General features: G+C 49.9%; 1 protein-coding gene across 1 annotated transcript; it reads right to left on the bottom strand.

Moving 5' to 3' along the window:
* Positions 1 to 337: 337 nt before the first annotated feature.
* Positions 338 to 18,377, bottom strand: LOC146021404 (E3 ubiquitin-protein ligase TRIM39-like). Its single transcript, XM_083155191.1, has 2 exons — positions 18,329 to 18,377; positions 338 to 1,994 (listed from the first exon to the last, which is right to left on the bottom strand). Exons 1-2 carry the CDS (start codon positions 18,343 to 18,345, stop codon positions 404 to 406), a joined length of 1,608 nt encoding a protein of 535 aa, XP_083011317.1. The 5' UTR covers positions 18,346 to 18,377; the 3' UTR covers positions 338 to 403.
* Between the last annotated feature and the right edge of the window lie 3,886 nt (positions 18,378 to 22,263).

Here is a 22,263-nt window from a genome sequence, read left to right as displayed (position 1 = left end):
TACAGTATTTAGCGCAAAATAATATAATCAGCGGGAACCAACATGGGTTTGTAAGTGACCGCTCGTGCCGAATTAACTTGATATGATCAACTTAGTATGAATCTAGAAAAATGTAGTCAACGTGGTATGCAATACGTGGTGGCGACGTCCACAACCTGAAAGGTCACGCGGACGTAAGATACTGCCGAACCAGGTGAGGTAATAGGTAGGGATGCCGCTGGATTACCACCACTGTTTAGTGTGAGTGTAGTGCGCCCCAACAATTGCTTGCAAAAACACACAACACAATTCATTGGTTGTATTATTTTTTTTATCTGAAAGAAAAATACTGTACAGTATTACAGTATTAAACATGCTTAATGTTTCCACGTATCATGGAGTGAGATAAAGAAAGGAGAAATTCCTAAGAGGGCTTTATGACTTTGATGCAGGAATTCATGTAGACACGGAAGGCGGCGTGCAGGGGCTCAGTGAAGGTGGCGGAGAAGGTGTGTAAGTGTCTGATGGGGTCACACATCTGATAGAAGGACAGACGCCCGGCCTCATAGTCCAGGTATATCCCCACTATCTGCACACGAGAACCTGGATCTCTTTCCTTTATTTTTTTATGGATATTATTATGACATGCTCCAAAGTATTTCACAAGGTACAGGCTCCAGGACTTCTTGTTATGACCGATGTATGATTCACCACCATTAATCTTTCTCTCTATACTGTGACCGGCCACCCCTATCAGCCATTTCTGTGCTTCGCTCACATCCACTTCCCAGTAATGTCTCCCAGACGAGAAGCTACAGGAACTTAGAACCTGCTGGATTCTGAACATCTCCGGTCCATCTGGTCTCTTCTGATTTACATCAGTACCAGAAGCAGATCTGCGATCCCCTGATATAATAATCCAATTAGAGGCTGTCTTTATATCCAGTAATACATCAGCTTTCTCCATCACTGAGAACTGTCTCTTTATCTGTAGATCCATTAGACTCTCAGCCAAGTGTAAAAGTCCCCTGTGTAACATCTGTGAGACTATTCCTTCATCCACACATCCAGCCACATTTACGTCACTGGTGACATCACAGCTCCTGTGACTGATGACATCACCTCCTGGTTCGTTCTTCAGGACTGCTACTGGATCAGTGATGTTACAAATCTCCTCAAGGCGACTACTCTTCCTGGACAGCTCGTCCTTCTGTTTTTCCAGCTGTGTGATCAGATTAGAGGCAGAGAGTGACATCTGCTCCTCCTGCCTGGAGAGGTCACCCACGACTTCCTTCTCCAAGGTGTCTAACTTCTTCCTGATGTCTTGAAACAGATCAGTGGCTCTCTCCGTGACCCTGGTGGCTCTCTCTTTCTCCTCTCTCCTGTGATCCTGCAGACACTGCACTCTCCTCTCAGCTTCCTCTCTTTCAGACTTCAGGGTCTCAGTAACTGCTCTCAGTGTCTCCTTTTTGTTCTCAGAGGCAACAGTCAGAAGTTCCACATGGTGGTCCTGGTGGTCCCCAGCCACCCAGCAGGATGTACAGATAGCAGTGGAGTCCTCATAGCAGTAATACTTCACCATCTCCTTGTGTACGGAGCATTTTCTACGCTCAAAAGAAGCAGTGGCCTCAGTTAAAACATGTTCAGCAGAATTATGGTGTTTGCTCAGGTGTTTGTCACAAAACGAAGCTTCACAATGCAGACATGTTTTAGTAGCCAATATCGGAGCATCACAGTAAGTACAGTAGATCTGTCTCTCCTTCAGCTCTGGCTGACTACTTAGGAAACTTCCCACTATATTATTCAGCTTCCTGTTCCTCGCCAGTTCTGGACGTTCCCGATACTTTGCTCTGCACTCTGGACAGGAATAGCCACCGACCTCCTTCTGTGTGTCCAACGCCCTCACAATGCAGCCCCGGCAGAAGTTGTGCCCACATGTCAGGGATACGGGGTCAGCATAAAGGCTCAGGCAGATGGAGCAGCTCAGCTCAGCTTCGAGTTCTGCAGATGCCATTCTAGGAAAGACAAAGAAGAACAAACAGAATTTAATACAACAGTACGGTCATAGACACAAAAGTGTTAGGATAGTAGTTGGGAGGGACTACAGCAAAGGTCCTCAACATGTTTGTCAATGCACCCCTACAGCCCAGGTTTTAAATTTATCCTTGATTGGCCACAAGTGATTTAAATGGTGTTGTGGTTTTAATGTTTGTTGTGTTTCCTGGGGTGTGGCGCATGCCATGGGAGAAGGCTAGGTGTGGATATCAGTTTGTGTCAAGGACACCACCAGACTAGGTGGTGTCCTATTACACTTTGGGACAGAGCTATTGATACTGTGAAGTGCTGAAGAAAATGGTGCCATTGAAAGTGGAACGGTGTTTAATATACATTATCATTGGAAAGCCAAAAGCTATTGCTTCTCTGGTATTAGGCAAGAACAATATTAGATGCTAATCCCTGTACCTATTGTGGACTACAAATACATATGCATGTTATAGGACAATGACAAACAATTACAAGCATAGTCCAATGACAAAGCTTTGAAGCTGATATAAGAATTTGACTGATCCGACAAGGTTTTTTGCTAGTCTACTGAATAATAATCCATGTTGCAATTTCATTATATCTATGTTTTGAACTGAGAAATTGCATGTTTACTAGTTATAGCCCTACGTTTAGATAAAATAGGTCTATTTTACTGTTCAAGAGAGATATTCCCTGATTCCCAATTGTCACCATATTGGAAACTGTGGCACCTGCGCTAGCAGTGAGTCGGAGTCTCCTGCTCGGACACAGCTGGATACATTCAGGCACCACCCCCCTCCCCTGCTGTTTTACCGCTCTTAGTGCTGACCACAACAGGCAGGTAGGAGTTGGCTAAATGCCACGGATGGGACATGGTTCAGCACAGGGAGAGGGACAAAGAAAAGTGCAGCCACATGGAACGAAAAGAAGGTGAAATGGAAACAGGTGGATGTGGTCGGTTGTGTCTACAGTGCACATTTGCACCACTCAAGCAGGACACAGCTCCAACCAGCACAAAGATCAGCAGTCTGATCCCTGTGTTGACTGAGTGGCGGGTGTCTGGGGCCAAGACCATCTGTTGGTTCCCATGCCCAGTGCAGCATTTCAAAATGTTTGCCATTCCAACCGCCAAGAAATAAAGAAAGAAAGAAGAATACCGCCACCAACATTTTGAATTTAGAGCAAATCATGGTTCGCGAACTGGCTCCCAATAAGAAATTGCCACAGCAAATCAAGTAACGGTGCATGTTTTCCAGGCAACCTGTGGATCTAGAGTAGGAATGAATGCAGCAGGTTTGAAAATGTGACCGTTAGTATTGACTACAGCTGTGCACCAGCTAGGTGATTTGGAAAACATGGACCGTTGGTAGATCTCGAGGACCAGTTTGGCCACCCCTGTCTTACATCACACGTTGCCGGGAGGCAGGGAGAGAGAAATCTGACAGCGAAGAGCCTAAAGCAGTTCTGGAAGATGTCGGAAGCAGCGACAAAAGTGCCGGTGGCCATGGAAGAAGCCAGAAGACATCAGGATCAAGAAAGAAGATTCCTGGTGCCAGCCAGTGGAAGAAAAGAAGAGGTGCCGCTGACCAGCACAGGCCAATAGCAGAAGGAAGATAGCGGCCTAAGAGGCGGAAAGCAGGAGAGAGAACGAAGATCCCCCTGTAGACTCTCCCAAAAGGACAGGTAGGCCCTCTGTCACCCTTCCCCCTCCTTAGACCACCATGTGTTCGGGTATGAGGCCTGTGGGTCCCTAATAGCTAGTCCCCATAGGCTCATGGGCCCCTTTATCAGAGCATTAGGCCCGTGGGCCCTTATAGCCGTGCAGTAGGCCTGGGAGCAGTTAGGAGGTTGTGCCCCTACTGATCACATAGAAAGGTGACTTTGGGCACTAGGCCCAAGTCACCTCATCTTGGGCACTTATAGGCTGGTACTTGGACAGAAGCTGCAAATCATGCAGTAGGCCTGCAAGTGATTACGGTGCATTAGGCCTAGTAGTGTAGCCTCCATAGGAAAATAACAGGTGACCCCGAGTCATAGACAGGTCCCAATTAGGCAGGCCCATAGGCTTGAGCCCACTTAGTGAAGGAGAGTTTCCCTGGGTGCATTCGTTGGAAGGTGGACAGGCTGTGCAGCTGTCACCTTTCCAAGTATAATCAGCAGGTGGAGGAGCGGTCCAGTTCCCCTGTGAGTAGTTAGGGTAGGAATATTGGTAGCATCCATGGGCTGGCCAGCTCTAGGTAAGGATTGTTATAGTAGAGAATTGGCAGCGATTTAAAGAGCAGTCCCGTCATTAGTTTTTGCACTTTGATATTATTCTGGATGTTATTTTACATGCAGGGCAGAGCTTGTGCCACACCACACACATTGTCACTTTGAGGGCTTTGTGTTTCAGTTCAGATTATTATTATTATAATTTTATTATAATTTTATTTAGAAGGCGCCACAAGTGTTTCGCAGCGCCGTACAAAGGAACAATACAGGGAGACAAAACTTGGTATAACATTGAATAAATAACAAAAATAGAGTACAAATAAAGAGCGCCACAGTTCAATACACATTACAGCTTTAATATAAGTAGTGAGGACTCAATCAACATACTATAAGAGGCTTAAGGCCAATGATGGAGATGAGTATGCAGACGAAGATGGTCACTGAGTTTTTGAGTATGGAAGAGCTGTGAGTGACATGTGAAGAGAAGAGGGCTTTGACAACAGGAGGGAAGAGGGCCCTGCTTGGAGGAGCTTACAATCTAGTAGGAAGGGGAGACAGACAGATTACAAGAGGTGCAAGCAAGTGGGTGGAGGTTAGATAGCAGGATGTAAACAGGCAAGGGGTCGGAGAACCAGCTGGTTTATGCAGTGGAAGGGTACGCTTTGGTGAATAGGTGAGTTTTCAGTGCCCGTTTGAAGCTTTGCAAGGTCGGGGAGAGTCTAATGGAGCGAGGGAGTGCGTTCCACTGAAGGGGTGCAGCACGGACAAAGTCCTGTACTCTAGCATGGGAAGCAGTGATCAGGGTGGAGGAGAGACGACAGTCGTCAGCCGACCGTAGAGGGCGGGAGGGTGTATGAATGGAGATGAGGTTAGAGATATATGGAGCAATGGAATTAGAGATGGCCCTGTATGTGAGTGTGAGGTGTTTGAAGAGGATTCTGTAGGGGAATGGGAGCCAGGGCAGATTTTGTTGAAGGGGAGTGGCAGAATTAGAGCGGCGGGAGAGGAAGATAAGCCTGGCTGCAGCGTTGAGGACAGATTGAAGAGGAGCCAGTTGGGATCGAGCGAGGCCGGTGAGGAGAGCATTACAGTAGTCAAGCCGTGAGATGACCAGTGAGTGATCAGCTTAGTTGCGAGTTGCGATCAGATAGTTGCGAGTCACACTAGGTAGTGTTAGGCCCTGCTCGGCAGTGTTTTCTTGTCTCCCTACAGCAGGGGTGGGGAACCTTTTTTGTGCCAAGGGCCATTTGTATGGGGAAAGAATCCTTCGGGGGCCATATGTAAAAATGTATCTTGCAAATTGTCCTGCTGCAGCTGTACCATGCTCTGGCGGCTGCCGCTGAATAGGACTGACAGTCTCCGGCTGCTGTTGATTAAGAGGAATCTCGCGAGAACTACCGACCTCTCGCGAGAATTCCCCTGTTCTTGTCTCCCGGCAAAGCCACCGGGCGGGTGAGGGGGCCACTCAGAGAGGCTTAGGGGGCCACATACGGCCCCCGGGCCTGAGGTTCCCCACCCCTGCCCTACAGGGACCTGTAAGGGGAGTTGTGGAAGAAGAGCAAGATAAGCGTCAATGAGTAACATCTCTGTCCATCTGCCTTTGTGTGACTGTCTCGGTCTATCTCCCTTCCTTCTGGGCAGACCGTAGGCCTTGCACTCAGGTGTAAGGTTGAGTTTTCACCTTGTGCGCGAGTACCGTTAAGTGATAATTTGGGCTCTGAGGCCAACAGTGCCGAGGATGTCTTTCATGTAAGCCCAAAACACGATTTGCAGGCACATTGCAGGATGGAGGGCGCGTCGATCTGTGTTCGGGAATGGACTGTACTCACCTTATCTCTTTCCTCCTAGATCCACGTGTCAATGTGCAGGCAAGTTACCAGGACCATTGTTAGTCACACCTGAAGGTGAGAGGGTGTGGCATCAGGTAAGTGGTCCAGCTACACCTGCACGGCAGCAGGCACCACACTGCCCACCACTCCTCACGTGTGTCCATCAGACAAATTTGTTCAGATCGCATTTCCCATTATAAGTATGCGAAATGCGATTTGATTACTTAAAAAAAATGCGAATGAATGGATTTGAGCAGTTTTTCATGAAAACTGTTCCAAAACCCCTTTAATACATTCAGGGGATAAAAATAAATAAATAAATGGGTGAGAAACTACCCTTTTTTCACATTATATTATTAAAAACAATGTCAGTATAAAGTTTTCTAAAGATTAATATACATTTATATCTCTGTAGTTATTTTATCCACATTTGTATAAGTGGCGCTGGTCTTGTTTGAAAGACACTTTTTTTCCCCTATATTTACTATGCTATGTGGCTCCTATAATGGCTGGCCACTCCTCTCTGGCAGTCCTGACCTGCTACATACATTTTTGGTCCCACCAGACAGATTGGACAGATAAATCTATAGGTGTATGTCCTCAGCTTGAGATTTAACTTTCTGGTAGAAGCAGATGGGGTGGGGCTGCAGCACAGGTCAAAATTCAAACAGGGGAGCCACACCCACTGCCAGTGAGTCAGTTTGGAATAGCAGTTGTTCCCCTATTTGAATTGTTAACTGTGCTGCAGCCCAACCCCTGGATCTGCCAATGCAATCAACCGTTTGCTCCCAAATGCTGAAAAACAGACAAAAAAAAATTGTTGGTATCTTCTTTACTCATATGCTGATTAACAATTTGCACTCCACGGGTCGTTATTGAACCCCTCTGCCATCTGTACATTCAGTAAAATCCTGCCTATATCCAGTGCCAGATTAAGGTGCACTTGGGCCTGGAGCTAAAATTTACATGGCACAGAAAAGGAGTGTGGTATCACAAAGTGGCGTAATCACACAATACTCCCGATTCAAAAGTAACACAATCTTATTGTCAACAGAATTTGCTGTGCTACAGTATTTAATAAACACATTTCTCCACACGTAACACCCCTATTTCATATTACACCACACACAGTACTGCCCCATATTCACAATATGCTACAGCAGTGGTGTCAAACTCATGGCCCTCCAGCTGTTGTGGAACTACACATACCAGCATGGCTTGCCACAGATTTTATATAATGGATTGCTAAAACTGTGGCAGCGCATGGTTACTTGTTTTCTAGCAGGGTGCCCAATTTCAGTACGTATGGTACCGTACTGAAATTGCATCGCATGACGTTATAGTGGCACGCGATGCGTGCAATGCGATTTCAGTACCGCTCCCGTTTCCCTGTCATTCCCGCCCCTTCTCAGATCCTCTCAGAAATCATTCTGAGGTGATTTTCTGACAATACTGGAAGCATCCCTCAGAGCTGCTGGTTAACTATCGCAGAACTATATCAAGTTTTTGGAAATGGCTGCATTGATGAACATCTTTAGCTTGCCTCAGACGGAGGAGGAGGCTATACACTTTTTCTAAGAGCATGAACTCCTTCCGCTAGACGCAGAATTGTGTGAATGGGCACGCAATGCGCCTCTCAGTGAAGGAGTTAAGTAAATTACATTTATTCGTTAACGCATGTCGCTATTACAGTGTCAGCTGTATGATATGGCAGGTGTGAATGTGTTCCTAAAACACCACCACTATCCACGCCACCCCGAAGCGTGGCGAGTGCAGTGAGCCCCACGAGGGGCAGCAGAACGCGTCCTCTGACCTTTTCATACCCCACTATCCACGTCGGCGTGGAGTTGATTTTATAAAGTATGGCGAGCGCAGCGAGCCACCGAGCCCGAAGCGTGGCGAGCGCAGCGTGCCCCGCGAGGGGACGTGGAATACATATAAAGCAATCCGCGTCCGCTCACCACGCTTCGGGCTTGGTGGCTATATAAAATCAACTCCACGCCGACGTGGATAGTGGGGGTATGAAAAGATCGAGGATGCGTTCCGCCACCACTCGCCACGCTTCGGGGTGGCGTCGATAGTGGAGGTGACGCAAAAAAATGCCATAGGTGCTTTTAATAGTAAGCACCCATCACATCTCATCGCATGGGTGCCTGTACAATGAAATATCGCATTGCATCGGATCGCACCCTGTCTAGTGTGCCTCCGATCCCATGCGATATTTCATTGTATAAGCAAGCCTGTGCACTTAATATGGACATCGCATCCCACGGCACTATACACGCTGTGTGATCAGATGCGATTCCACTACGGAGAATAGCCCAGTACGCTAAATGCGTACTGGGCGCCTGCTTAGGAAACAAGTACCCTGGGACATGTAATTCCACAACAGTTGGCGGGCCATGAGTTTGACACCACTGTGCTACACAGTAGTGCCCCTTATACACAATGCCCCACATTAGCAGTGCCACTTATAGACATATTGATACCTGAGGTAGCAGTGCCTCTTATATCCATAATTATGTCTGTGGAAGACACAGCTCACAGAGAGCAGACAGCGCTGCCTGTACAAACAGTCCCATGGTTGGGCAAGTGAGCTGGTAAAGGTGGAACCAGCCGGAAATGAGCCGGCTCATTTTAACCCCTGCCTCCGTTTTGTTTAATTAAAAAGCGGTTACAGAGTAATACCCCATTCACACCAGAAATGCAGGGACAAACCCGGAATTCAGGGACATTCCCGGGTTTGGACCCATTCACACCAGAAATGTCCCTGCATTTTCTGGTGTGTGAAGGGGGCGGAAAGGAGGCCGGCAGGAGGTGGGGAGGAGGCGGGCAGTCGGCGGGATGACGTCGGGCAGTCGGCGGGATGGCGGCGGAGGTGGACAGGAGGTGGGGAGAATACTCACCCCGGTTGCTGGTCCTCCGCACAGGCCAGGGATCCACACAGGTGGCAGCGCAAATGACGGGACAGGCGGCGGATGAAGATGACGCAGCTCTCCGGCGCCCTCACTGCCGCCAGAGAGCTGCGTCATCATCATCCACCGGCTGTCCTGTCATTTGCACCCGCCGCCTGCATTAATTCCCGTCGGACAGGACACGGAGGACACGGCAACCCGGTAAGTATACCCTGTACCTTTCACACCAGCCAGGTCCCCGGGTTGAACCCGGGAACAACCCTGGTACCTAGCCGGGTTGGATTGCCGGCAAATTAGCCTGGTAATTTGTCCCGGGTACCTTCCACACCAGAGGTAGTACGGGTTGTTCCCGGACTCAAACCGGGAATTTAGGCTGGTGTGAATGGGGTATTAGATGTACATTGATAGTGTGGAGGGTACAGTGACATTTGTGTGTGGCGGGGGGGGGGGGTGCGTGTTGTTTAGTGTGTGTGTGTGATAGTATAGTAAGGTGTTTTGAGTCAGTGGCTCCCCACTGGCGGAGGTCACGACACAGGAAAACAGGAGGCTGGGTAGTGATAGGGGTGTGTGGGCATAAGGGGGACACGGTGCAGCTTCTGGCAGTGGGTGAGGGTCCAGCGTGGCAGCACAGGAGTACCGGACGGTGGCCCTGAGTCAGTGTCTCCTCCTACTGGGTGGGAGTTAGGGTGCATGAGAGCAGGAGGCTGGGCTATGAGGCATGATAGGGGTATGTGGGCAACACAGCGTCAGTGACTCCCCAGTGGTGGAAGTTACGGTTCAGGAGAGCAGGAAGCTGGGTAGTGATAGGGCTGTGTGGGCATACGGGGGACTAAAGAGGATGGTGGGGGACACTGTGCAGCTTCTGCCAGTGGGTGAGGGTCCAGCGTGGCAGCACAGGACGGTGGGCCCTGAGTCAGCATCTCCTCCTACTGGGTGGGAGTTTGGGTGCATGAGAGCAGGAGGCTGGGTGGTAAAGCATGATAGGGGAATGCGGGCAACACACGGTGAGCGGATCCCCACTGGCGGAAGTTACGGGGCAGGAGAACAGGAGGCAGGGCAGTGATAGAGGTGTGTGGGCATGAGGGGTAGTAAAGGTTTTTGCCTGTTGCAGAGTAGGGATGGGCATTGGTGCAGACGCCATCGATGGTTGGCATTGATGGCGATTTTGCACCTGCCATCGATAGTAGTAAAATATTACTTGGATAACCATCGATTGTTGTAGCTATCGATGGTCATCCATTATATCTGACTGAATAGGCCGTGGGACAATAAGAACTCGGTGGCGGGACTTTTGGGTGTGGGGGAGCGGAGCTATGCTCCGTGTCCCGGCACCATAAAAAAATTTGAACTTGATCGGTTCTCCTTTGCCATCGATGTAGGGAAACCATCTGGTCCTCCCACATAGATGTCAAAGGATTCAACATCGGCCATAACCATCGATGATTTGAAATCATTGATGGTCGATGGGCATCCCTAGAACTGGAGGAGGGTGGGGGACAGTATGCAGCTCCCGGCAGTGGATGAGCGTCTCCTCCCACTGGGAGGGAGTGAGCGTGCATGAGAGCAGGAGGCTGTATAATAGTGGTATGTGGGCAAGACATTGATAAAAGTTGTGGCGCTGGTGCAGAGGACCGACGGGACACTTCTGGCAGTGGGGGAACCTGCAGTGCGGCAGCCAGGGCCGGATTTCCCACCTAGGGGCGGCACCTGCTTATGGCGGTACAGGATCCCCCATTGTCACGGGGGTACATGAAATGCGGGGGTCCGCTGGGGGTGGAATTGCGCGGAAGCGGGTCAGGGGGGGTCTGCAAATTGCGGGAGGGGGGGGGGGGGCGGGGGGTCAGCGGAATTGCGGGAGGGGGGTCCGCAAATTCCAGGAGGGGGGCGCCAGGGGGCGTGAATTGCGGGAAGGGGGGGTCCGCAAATTGCAGGAGGGGGGTGTGGGTGTCAGTGAACTGCGGGAGGGGGTTGCAGGGGTCCGTGAATCGAGGGAGGGGGCGGGCGGGGTGCCTTGAATCGCGGGGAGAGGCGCGGGGGGGTGCCGTGACTCAAGGGAGGGGGGCGCAGAGTGTGGTGTTTAGAATCGCGGGAGGCGGGGGGCTGCGAATCGCGGGATGCCGTGAATCACGGGAGGGGGTGGGCCCATGAATCGCGGGAGGGGGGGTGCAGGCGAATTTTGGGAGGGGGGTCGCGGGGGGCGTGAATCACGTGAGGGGGGCTGAATCACGGGAGGGGGGTTTGGCGGGGGCTGCGAATCGCGGGAGGGGGTGGCCCGCGAATCACAGGAGGGGGGTCGCGGGGGGTGCCGCCAATCGCGGGAGGGGGGATCGCAGGGGGGCCCGCGAATCGTGGGGGGACCGCAAACTGCGGAGGGGGGTCCCAGGGATGGGGGGTGTGGTGGTGTGCCGCGAATCGCGGGAGGGGGCATGGGGTGGGCCAGAATCACAGGAGGGGGGAGGCCCCTTACCTGGTGGCTGTGGAGTAATGGTGGATGGTGGGTGTGTACTGTAGCCCTTGCTGGGCGGGGGAGGTGATGTCAAGGGGGTGGTGTATCCCGCTGGGCGGGAACGTTATACACATAGAACACTGGTCTTTTCCCTAGGGGGGGGAGGGTTTGTGTATCCGCTGGGCGGGAACGTTACATACACAGGGGATGAGTGACAGATCTGGGCTAAATCTGGGGTAGCCAACTCCAGTCCTCGAGAGCTACCAACAGTTAATGTTTTCCAGATCTCCTCACAGAATCCCCAGTGAAGTAATTAGCTCCACCTGTAGATCATTTAAAATGTGTCAGAGAGTAATGAGTGCACCTGTGCAGCAGCTAGGTTGTCTGGAAAATGTGAACTGTTGGTAGCTCTCGAGGACTGGAGATGGCTACACTGGGCTAAATATATAAGAGATATGTACACAAAATGAAATAAAAGGCACTCGGAGGCTTGTAGATGATGAAGAGGTGGAACCAGGTTTTATTACTGGGAGTCTACGTTTCGGGGCTCAGACGCCGCATCTTCAGGACAAATACAATAACACAGTGTACAGGGAACAAACATACAATAAATAGGTATACAGTGCACTTACCCTCCTCCGTGTTGTTCACTCGCGTGCACCGCCGGGTCGACCTTCCAGGTTCGGCCACCGTGTCATCCAAACAGCGGCAGCCGGGTACACAGACACGCACAGTACACCCCCCGCACACACATATACACACCTCACACCACATTAGGAATGGTCATCGACTATCGATGTTCCCAAAACATTGACGGTTGGGATCAAGTGCTTGCTGTTTTGGGCATCGATGGACGATGGCAATGATTTTTTCCCTGCCCAGTCCCTGTGTCCCGTCTCTCCTACCTACCACTCTCCGTTTCTCATATATGCCGGTAAGAAATTATGTAGTGTACTACTCACTTGTCTCACTCTGTGTATTTTAGGGCTTCGGGCAGTGCTGAACAACAATCCCCATAATGCATTGTACCATACACTGACTGCCTGCAGTCTCCGACTCCATAATACTGATTGAGGCTGGAAGACACTAAGGCCCATACACACCAGAAAGATTAGCTCACGATTAGGGCTAATTTCGACCGTTGTAACGACGGTTGTGCATGCATTGTGGGTCAATCGTTCGTTTTTCACTCACAATCAGGATCGTTTGCGACGGGATGCGCGCTCCCGTCACGTCGTGTGTCGCATTGAGATTTTGCCTCCTGCAGCAGAATCTCCAATCCGACCGCAGGTCGGGTGCTGATTGTATGCACATCTGAAGCACATTGTGTGTGCTCCCGTCGTACGGACCGTCGTTCCAATCCGGCTTGTTTATAAAGACACTCCACCGCAGCCATTTTGCCTCGTGGATGCCGCAGACAGCACAGCTACGGAGGTTCTCGGCGTGGGAAGCTGCCAAAACAAAAAACAGGTATGTGAACTGCACGCAGCCCTCTACAAAGCCTTCCCCACTGTCCACCAATGGTGCCCACCTGTAATGTGTCCCCACTGCCCACCACTGTTTGTTGGTCAAACACAGCCCACCCCACCTGTATGTGTCCCCACTGTCCACCAATGGTGCCCCACCGCAGGTTGCACAGTGTGCCAGGCGCAGCAATGTAAACAGGCCGCCGCAGGCCACCCACCTGTAATGTGTATCCACTGGCCTGCTAATTAGGACACAGCAGCCCACCCACCTGTACTGTGTATCCACTGGCCTGCTAATTAGGACACAGCAGCCCACCCCACCTGTACTGTGTATCCACTGGCCTGCTAATTAGGACACAGCAGGCCCACCCCACCTGTACTGTGTATCCACTGGCCTGCTAATTAGGACACAGCAGCCCACCCCACCTGTACTGTGTATCCACTGGCCTGCTAATTAGGACACAGGCAGCCCACCCCACCTGTACTGTGTATCCACTGGCCTGCTAATTAGGACACAGCAGCCCACCCACCTGTACTGTGTATCCACTGGCCTGCTAATTAGGACACAGCAGCCCACCCCACCTGTACTGTGTATCCACTGGCCTGCTAATTAGGACACAGCAGCCCACCCCACCTGTACTGTGTATCCACTGGCCTGCTAATTAGGACACAGCAGCCCACCCCAACTGTACTGTCTTCCTAATGTCCTTTTAAGAAATAATAATACATTTAATTTTCCTTCATTGTGTGAATGTATATTTATTGTTAAATATTTTTTTTTTGGGCAGACATGTCACAAGCCATACAAAAAGAAAGAGAGTTCATTGAGGCATTCATCGAACAATACAGGGAACATGAGTGCCTTTGGAAAACCAAATCAAAGGACTACAGCAATAAAGTAAAGCGCAGTCAAGCCCTGGAGGACCTTGTCCAGTTCAGCCGCAGTCACAACCCAGATGCCAACTCCGAATGGGTCAAAAAGAAAATCCAAAACCTGCGGACTGTGTTCCTCAAGGAACACAAAAAGATACAGGCGTCCAAAAAATCAGGGGCAGGAGCAGCAGATGTCTATGAAACGTCCCTTTGGTACTACGACCTGATTTGCTTCACCTTGAGCCAGGAGTTACCAAGGACGGGGCTTTGCCTCATGGTAGAGAGCGAAACAGATGACGTGGTGCCAGTACAGGATGAAAGTTCACAGGCCTTATCGGTAAGTACCATCCCACTGATTACACAAGTTTTTTCAGTTTTTTGTCTCCACTTTAAATTCATTTGCCGGCCAATTATATGTGGTCCTCCTGCCAAGGGACAGCACCCACTCCATTGAAGTAGGCCTTGTACTCATCCCTGACCTGTTTGGCACGCGCACTCCCTCGATACTGCAGTGCCGGCGTTTGCAGGGATGAGATTGGGGCTACTTCCCTTGGCTCTTCTGGGTCCTCATCAGGCGCTGGTCCACTTTGGCGATTGGGCCTTTCTTTCCGGCGCAACAAATTGTGCAGGACACAGCACGCCATGACGGCCCAATCTATTTTGTCCAGGCGCAGGTTTATGGCCGTGTGGAAAATGCGAAATCGGCTAGCCATGATACCGAACGCACTTTCCACAAGCCGCCGTGCCCTGGACAGCCTGTAATTGAAGACCCTTTTGTCGTGGTCTAGTCCCCTTTTGGCATATGGCTTCATGATGTGTTCATGAAGTCCAAATGCCTCATCCGCCACGAACACAAAATTCAGACCATGTTTGGTTTCCTGGACTGTCGGCAAGTGCATGCTGTTGGAGACGAGCCTGTGGTAGAACTTTGTGTCCTTCAAAGTTCCACCATCTGAGGCTCGCCCATTCCTGCCGACATCCAGAAAAATAAATTCATAATTGGCATTCACCACAGCCATCAGCACTATGCTGAAGTACCCTTTATAATTAAAGTAATAAGATCCACTGTGGGGTGGCTGGTTGATGCGCACGTGTTTGCCGTCAATAGCTCCTCCACAATTAGGGAAATTCCAAGTGTCCTCAAATTCCGCAGCAATATCTTTCCACTCTTGCACGGTGTTGGGGAACTGGGAGAAAAAGAAATAGAAAAAAAACATTAGTTTGACATGTCTTTGTGTTTTTTTTTCAACAGACCACAAGTACAGAAAAAGAGATCTGCACAAACCCACCCCTGGAACAGTCTGGCCCTGTATCCTCAGGTACATTTAGCGGAGTGCCAGAAACACCCACACCGCCGGTAACGACCCAAAAAAGAAAAAAAAAAAGATGTAAGCCGGTCCATGAACCAGAGGATGAATTGCTACAGCGAGCTGAAGAGGTGCTGCGTAGGCCCCCAGACCGTTTTGACACATATGGGAAATATGTGGCAGAGAGCTTACGCCAATTGGAACCCGCACAACAGATGGCTTTTGAACGTGTCTGCAGTGAGCTGGTGTTTATGGGTCGCATTCGCCGTTTGTCATTTCAGACGCATTTGGCCGGCCTTGTACCGTGGGAAGATACACCATCCACCAGTACCGAATTAACATCGCCCATCCCTGCCTCGTTGCAGGAAACAACACCAACTAGCGGACAATCCTCTAGCATATCAACCACACCTCCTCGCTACACCCATCTGTACTCTTCATTGCTGGAAGAGGGTACGGGGACTGATGACACCCCTGTTTTATTACAGGATTTGTCGTAAGATGCTATGCATTTTTTCTGATGCTGCATGTTGCAGCTTCTTGTTTGGCTGTATGTTCAGTATTATACTTTTTTGGGCACTTTGCTTATATTTTATCTGTGATGTCACCATTGCTGCATGCAGGGTGCAGTATTGCAGATGCTGCTTGTTGCACAAATACTGAAAACACCTTCCTGCAGCTGTGGTGCATAGTTCAGAGCAATGGGGCCGGGACTATTGCTTCTGTTCTATGCACCACAGATGCATGAGGGTGTTTTTATGATCTGTGCTACATGCAGCATCTGCAATGCTACCTGTGACCGCATGGCAAGGTGACTTCTGTTTGGTTGTATGTTCAGTATTATACTTTTTTGGGCACTTTGCTAATATTTTATCTGTGATGTCACCATTGCTGCATGCAGGGTGCAGTATTGCAGATGCTGCTTGTTGCACAAATACTGAAAACACCTTCCTGCAGCTGTGGTGCATAGTTCAGAGCAATGGGGCCGGGACTATTGCTTCTGTTCTATGCACCACAGATGCATGAGGGTGTTTTTATGATCTGTGCTACATGCAGCATCTGCAATGCTACCTGTGACCGCATGGCAAGGTGACTTCTGTTTGGTTGTATGTTCAGTATTATACTTTTTTGGGCACTTTGCTAATATTTTATCTGTGATGTCACCATTGCTGCATGCAGGGTGCAGTATTGCAGATGCTGCTTGTTGCACAAATACTGAAAACACCTTCCTGCAGCTGTGGTGCATAGTTCAGAGCAATGGGGCCGGGACTATTGCTTCTGTTCTATGCACCACAGATGCATGAGGGTGTTTTTATGATCTGTGCTACATGCAGCATCTGCAATGCTACCTGTGACCGCATGGCAAGGTGACTTCTGTTTGGTTGTATGTTCAGTATTATACTTTTTTGGGCACTTTGCTAATATTTTATTCGTGATGTCACCATTGCTGCATGCAGGGTGCAGCATTGCAGATGCCTCAAAGCTTCACGTGGTGCATAGTGCACATCAATGGTGCCGGGACCATTGCATCTGCACTATGCAACACGTGATGTAGCCAAAAAGTGCATTTTTTTCAAAAAAATTTACTTTTCTCTACCTCATGCCAGGACAGAGCTGTAATAGTAGCAATACTGTTTTTGTACCTTTTTTATATTTCTACAACAAAAAATTGTCTCTACCTCAGTACATTTGTAAAAAAATATTGCAGTCTTTTACTTATTTAATAAAAAAACAGTTATTTTCACTACACGTGTCTAGTACATTTTTACTTACCTTGCAATACTGATGCTGCAGGACCTTCACGATGGCTTTACAGGTCTCCGGGATGATGAGTCCCAACGCTTGCGGGGAAATGATGGATCCAAACTTTAGGTCCGCCAGCGATCGTCCTGTAGCCAAGAAACGGAGGGTCACCACCAGCCGGTCCTCAGCAGGGATAGCCATCCGGTACTTGGTATCCTGCTTCTGGATGTGGGGGGTGACCAGACGCAGCAGCTCCTGGAAGGTCTCATCGTCCATGCGAAGGAAATTCCGATAATCCTGGGGATTATTCTCGCGAATCTCCATCAGCAGGGGCATATGAGACCGCGCCTGTCGGCCCAGGAGCCACTGCTTGGTCCAGCAAGATCGAGCCTTCCTGCGCTGGGCCCTCATCCTCCTCACCCTGAGCACAGCGTAGGAAAGCAGGAAATCTTGCTGGGCAGAATCCATAACGCAAATAGCAGTATGGGAAAAGCAAAAAGCAAACTTTGTAGTGCAAAGCAAAAACAAAGCAGCCAAAAATAGCAATGTGCAGCGTTCAGCAGGTATACACCAAGCCTCACTAGTCACAAAGCAGAAATGAGGTCCTGCAAAATGGCCCCTAGTCTTTGTACCCCCTCTGCTAGCCCAGCCCATATTCTTTGTTTTCTTTTTTCCTTCCCCCTTGCCCCACTATGCTAGCCCTGCCCCTTATTAACATTTTAAAAACGACTGTACCACTGTACTCGCGATTTACTAACGATCCGCACATCCGACGGTCGTACGACCATCGTTACCGATGTCGGATCGTTAGCTAATCGTGTGCACCAGGGAACATGATCGTTCCCTAGTCGTTTACCGGCAGCGGGAGAGCGCACCAGGAAAGTGCACGCCAAATCGGTAGCCGATCGTTAGACGATCCTGGTCGTTCTGGTGTGTATGGGGCCTAACACTTCACAAAGACATTGCGGCAGCTTGAAACTCATTGCAGATTATATACTGGTCTCATATAGTAAGTCCATTAGTCAATGGTGATGCTGGGAGGTGCAGCACGCACAGAGGAAACATTACATGGATATCTAGTTACAGTTTCTTCTGCGCATGCGCGCACATCCTGGCGGGGCAGGGCCGCCCACAGCGACGCGGTAGCCTGCCCCCTTCTTCTGCGCATGTTCGGCTAAGTGATAGCAGGAACCATTGATGGTAGGTGGTACCACCACATAGATACACACACCCCACCACATACACAAACACACACAACCCCATATATACATACATACATATATACACACACACACCACATATACATACACACATAAAAAAAACATATAGTATACACACATTTACATACAGTACATATATATGCACCACACACACACACAACACAGATTTACATACATGCACACACACACATACAGTACATATACATACACCACATATATATATATATATACACACAGATACACACCACCACATTTGCACACATACAGTACATATATACATACAAATACAGTATATACACTACTAAACTACTTACAAAGTCCCAAGCCTCATGCAGCAGCAGCAGCTCCTCGTGTAGTCTGGGGGCGGGGCTTGTAACTGAGTGACAGGCTCAGGACCCCAGAGAAGGAGACAGCTGAAGGGAGGGGTGGCCTCTACATTGCCTGCACGGCTCTTGAACTGATCACAGCAAGACTCAGAGTGCTGGAGCTAGGGATGGCCATCGGTGCAGACGCCATCGATGGTTGCCATCGATGATGATTCTGCACCCAGCCATCGATAATAGTAGTAAACTATTTGATGGATAACCATCGATAGTTTTATCTATCGATGGTCATCCATTATATATGACTGAATGGCCCTTGGGCCAATCAAAACCTGGGGGCAGGACTTCCGGGTGTTGGGGATCGGAGCTATGCTCAGTGTCCCGGCACCTTGAAAAAAAAAAAAAAGGAACTATCGGTTCTCCTTTGCCATCGATGTAGGGAAACCATCTGGTTCTCCCACATCAATGGCAAAAGTATTCGACATCGGCTGTAAACCATCAATGATTTAAAATCATCGATGGTCGATGGCCATCCCTAGCTGGAGCCAGAGGCATGGGAGAGAGGGCGGCCGCCAGGGGCGGATTGGGAATTAAAACCAGCCCGGGAAATATCTTGAGGCAGCCCTAATGCGGGGGGCCGTCATGGGGGGCGGGGGGGTGTGTGCCGGGAGAGTTCTTGCGCGCCGAAGGCGCGCCTGTTTTTTTGGGGCGTGGCCTAGCAATGTGGGGGTGTGGCCTATTTCAACGAGGCCATGCCCAATTTTTGCCGTTGTTAGGCATGGTTAGTGGCTCTCTGAGCTGCTGGCTATGTACCCAGTCCCTCAGGCTGCAGAATAGGTGCATGCGTACATCGTTTATTCTGCAGCCTGTGGGGCTGGGGAGATAGAGACAGGGGGGGGGGGGGGTGACAGGGGGTCTCCCAACACAGTAGAGTGGCAGGGTGGAAGAGGATGCAGGGAGGGAGGGGGGACGGAGGGTGGCGTAGAATGCTGGGAGGGGAGATGCAGGGTGGCTGAGAATGAAGGGAGGGAGGACGTACGCAGGGTGGCACAGGACGCAGAATGTGAGGGGGGCATGGTGGCACAGGATGCAGGGTAGGAGGGGGTATGCAGAGAGGCAGAGGATGCAGGGAGGGGAGTCACAAAGTGGTGGAGGATGCAGGGAGGGGAGACAGTGATGCCCATTATACATATGCCGCACACCGTGTTGCCCATTATACATATGCCACACACTGTGATGCCCATTATACATATGCCACACACTGTGATGCCCATTATACATATGCCACACACGTGATGCCCATTATACATATGCCACACACGTGATGCCCATTATACATATGCCACACACCCTGATGCCATTATACATATGCCACACACCGTGATGCCCATTATACATATGCCACACACCATGATGCCCATTATACATATGCCACACACCGTGATGCCCATTAAACATATGCCACACACCGTGATGCCCATTATACATATGCCACACACCGTGATGCCCATTATACATATGCCACACACTGTGATGCCCATTATACATATGCCACACACTGTGATGCCCATTATACATATGCCACACACTGTGATGCCCTTTATACATATGCCACACACTGTGATGCCCATTATACATATGCCACACACCGTGATGCTCCATTATACATATGCCACACACAGTGATGCTCCATTATACATATGTCACACACCGTGATGCCCATTATACATATGCCACACACCGTGATGCTCCATTATACATATGTCCCACACCGTGATGCTCCATTATACATATGCCACACACCGTGATACTCCATTATACATATACCACACACCGTGATACTCCATTATACATATGCCACACATCGTGATGCTCCATTATACATATGCCACACACCGTGATGCCCATTATACATATTCCGCACACCGTGATGCCCATTATACATATGCCGCACACCGTGATGCACATTATACATATGCCACACACCGTGATGACCATTATACATATGTCCCACACCGTGATGCACCATTATACATATGTCCCACACCGTGATGCTCCATTATACATATGCCACACACCGTGATGCTCCATTATACATATGCCACACACCGTGATGCTCCATTATACATATGCCACACACCATGATACCCATTACAGATATGCCAGTGCTCTATGAGTTGTTGCCCATGCCCCCTGTCCCTCTCTTGAGCTACAACATAGTTTACTATTTGCAGAGTGTACAGAATGAGGTGTCCGCTGCTGGACCACACTTTGGGGCAGATGTATCATAGCAGCGCTTATCGCGCCGCTATGATACTTCCTGCTTCGCCTCAATAGCGAGGCGAAGCAGGAAGGGACATCGACAAGATGTATTAACATCTTGTCTGCCGAAGCGGGGGAGCATTAACTCCCCCCTTCGGCGATGTCCCTTTCTGAAGATAGCGCATCAGTTAATACTGATGCGCTATCTCCTGTCCCCCGGCCGGCAGCACTGGGCATGCGCGGGATCTCGCTGTTCACGCGAGATCCCCAGCGCAGCCCAGACCTAACAGCAGGGACAGCGCTGTCCCTGCTGTTTAGATAGGGCTTCGCCAGCCTGATGCTGGCGAAGCCAAAGCAGGCTTCGTGCGGAACGCATAGCGCCCCTGTCCATTACCGCATCCCGGCCGCTTCATACATGGGGGAGAAGCGGTATCAGTGCACATAACATGCGCTAATACCCCTTCTCCCCCATAACGACCCTTCATACATCTGCCCCAATATGTGTTTGTGTGCAGTAGCCATGCTAGCACATGGAATGGTTCCCTCTCATAGTAGTTTTGAAGGAGTGCGTGCCAGCTAGATTGCAACATGTGGGTGTGAAACGGGCGACTGTTTCAGACTTTTTGAACACAGCATGGGGTGAGTGCAAAGATGACTACTGCTTGTGTGGATATAAAGCCAGTGCACCCTTATACCTGCAAATAACAAGCGGTTAGTGATTCATGTAAACGCTGACCTTAAATGTGCAGGACTGTGTTAATACTAATGCTGTTTGGCGGGGGGGGGGGGGGCATGGAAAGGGGTCTCTTCACAAGTGTAATTGCCTGTGATGGAGTTTTGTGCCCCCTTAAAAAATATATATTTACTTATGGGGGGAGGGGGGCACAAAACTCCATCCCAGGCAGCAACTTATGCACTGACACTTATGAAGAGATCCCCTTACATCTCCATTTCAATTGAACACAAAAAAAAAAAACTTGCCAGGAATCTTCCCCTACTTCAAGAGTCTGCCCACTGCCGCTCAGCCTTCCCACGCTGCAGCCTGTCTTCCCACGCTGCAGCCTGTAGTCGGCTCAGGCTGGTGTGCACTGCAGGTGCGCGGCAACGTCACCCGCGATAGACGATCCGGGAGGGCTGCTGCCGCAGGAGGACTGCTGCAGCTCCTCCCGCGGCCACTTTAAATCTGTCACAGTAACGTCCACGGCCATTTTTGGTTTGGGCAGGAGAGGGATGCTGCGGCCGCTAACCAATGTGGTAGCGCGGTCTGCGGCCCAGCCAGCGGGGAGACCGGCCCACCGGGAAATGTCCCGGTTTCCCGGTAGGCCAATCCGCCCCTGGCGGCCGCTGGCAGTCTCTGGCAGGAAAACATTTTTTTCGGTACTTGTGTATTATCTGGGCACCCATTGCATCGCATACCACTAATTAGGGTATGCAATGGTATACAATGGGACCCGATTTGAGGGTTTTCAGGGCCGACTGTACAATTTTAATATCGCGGTGCATCGTATGCCATTATAATGGCATGCGATGCGATGCAACGCGATCATAGCCGATTTTACATTGTACAGGCACCCTGATGGCTGATTCCTATGTTAAATGCACCCCCAGACCTGATTTTTTATTGTACAGCCACCCTGATGGGTGAATACTATGTTAAATGCCCC

Source organism: Crinia signifera, chromosome 7 (genome assembly GCF_055691185.1).
Source record: "Crinia signifera chromosome 7, ASM5569118v1, whole genome shotgun sequence".
In the NCBI taxonomy this organism is placed as follows: Eukaryota; Metazoa; Chordata; class Amphibia; order Anura; family Myobatrachidae; genus Crinia; species Crinia signifera.
This window is presented reverse-complemented; position numbering and strand designations above follow the sequence as displayed.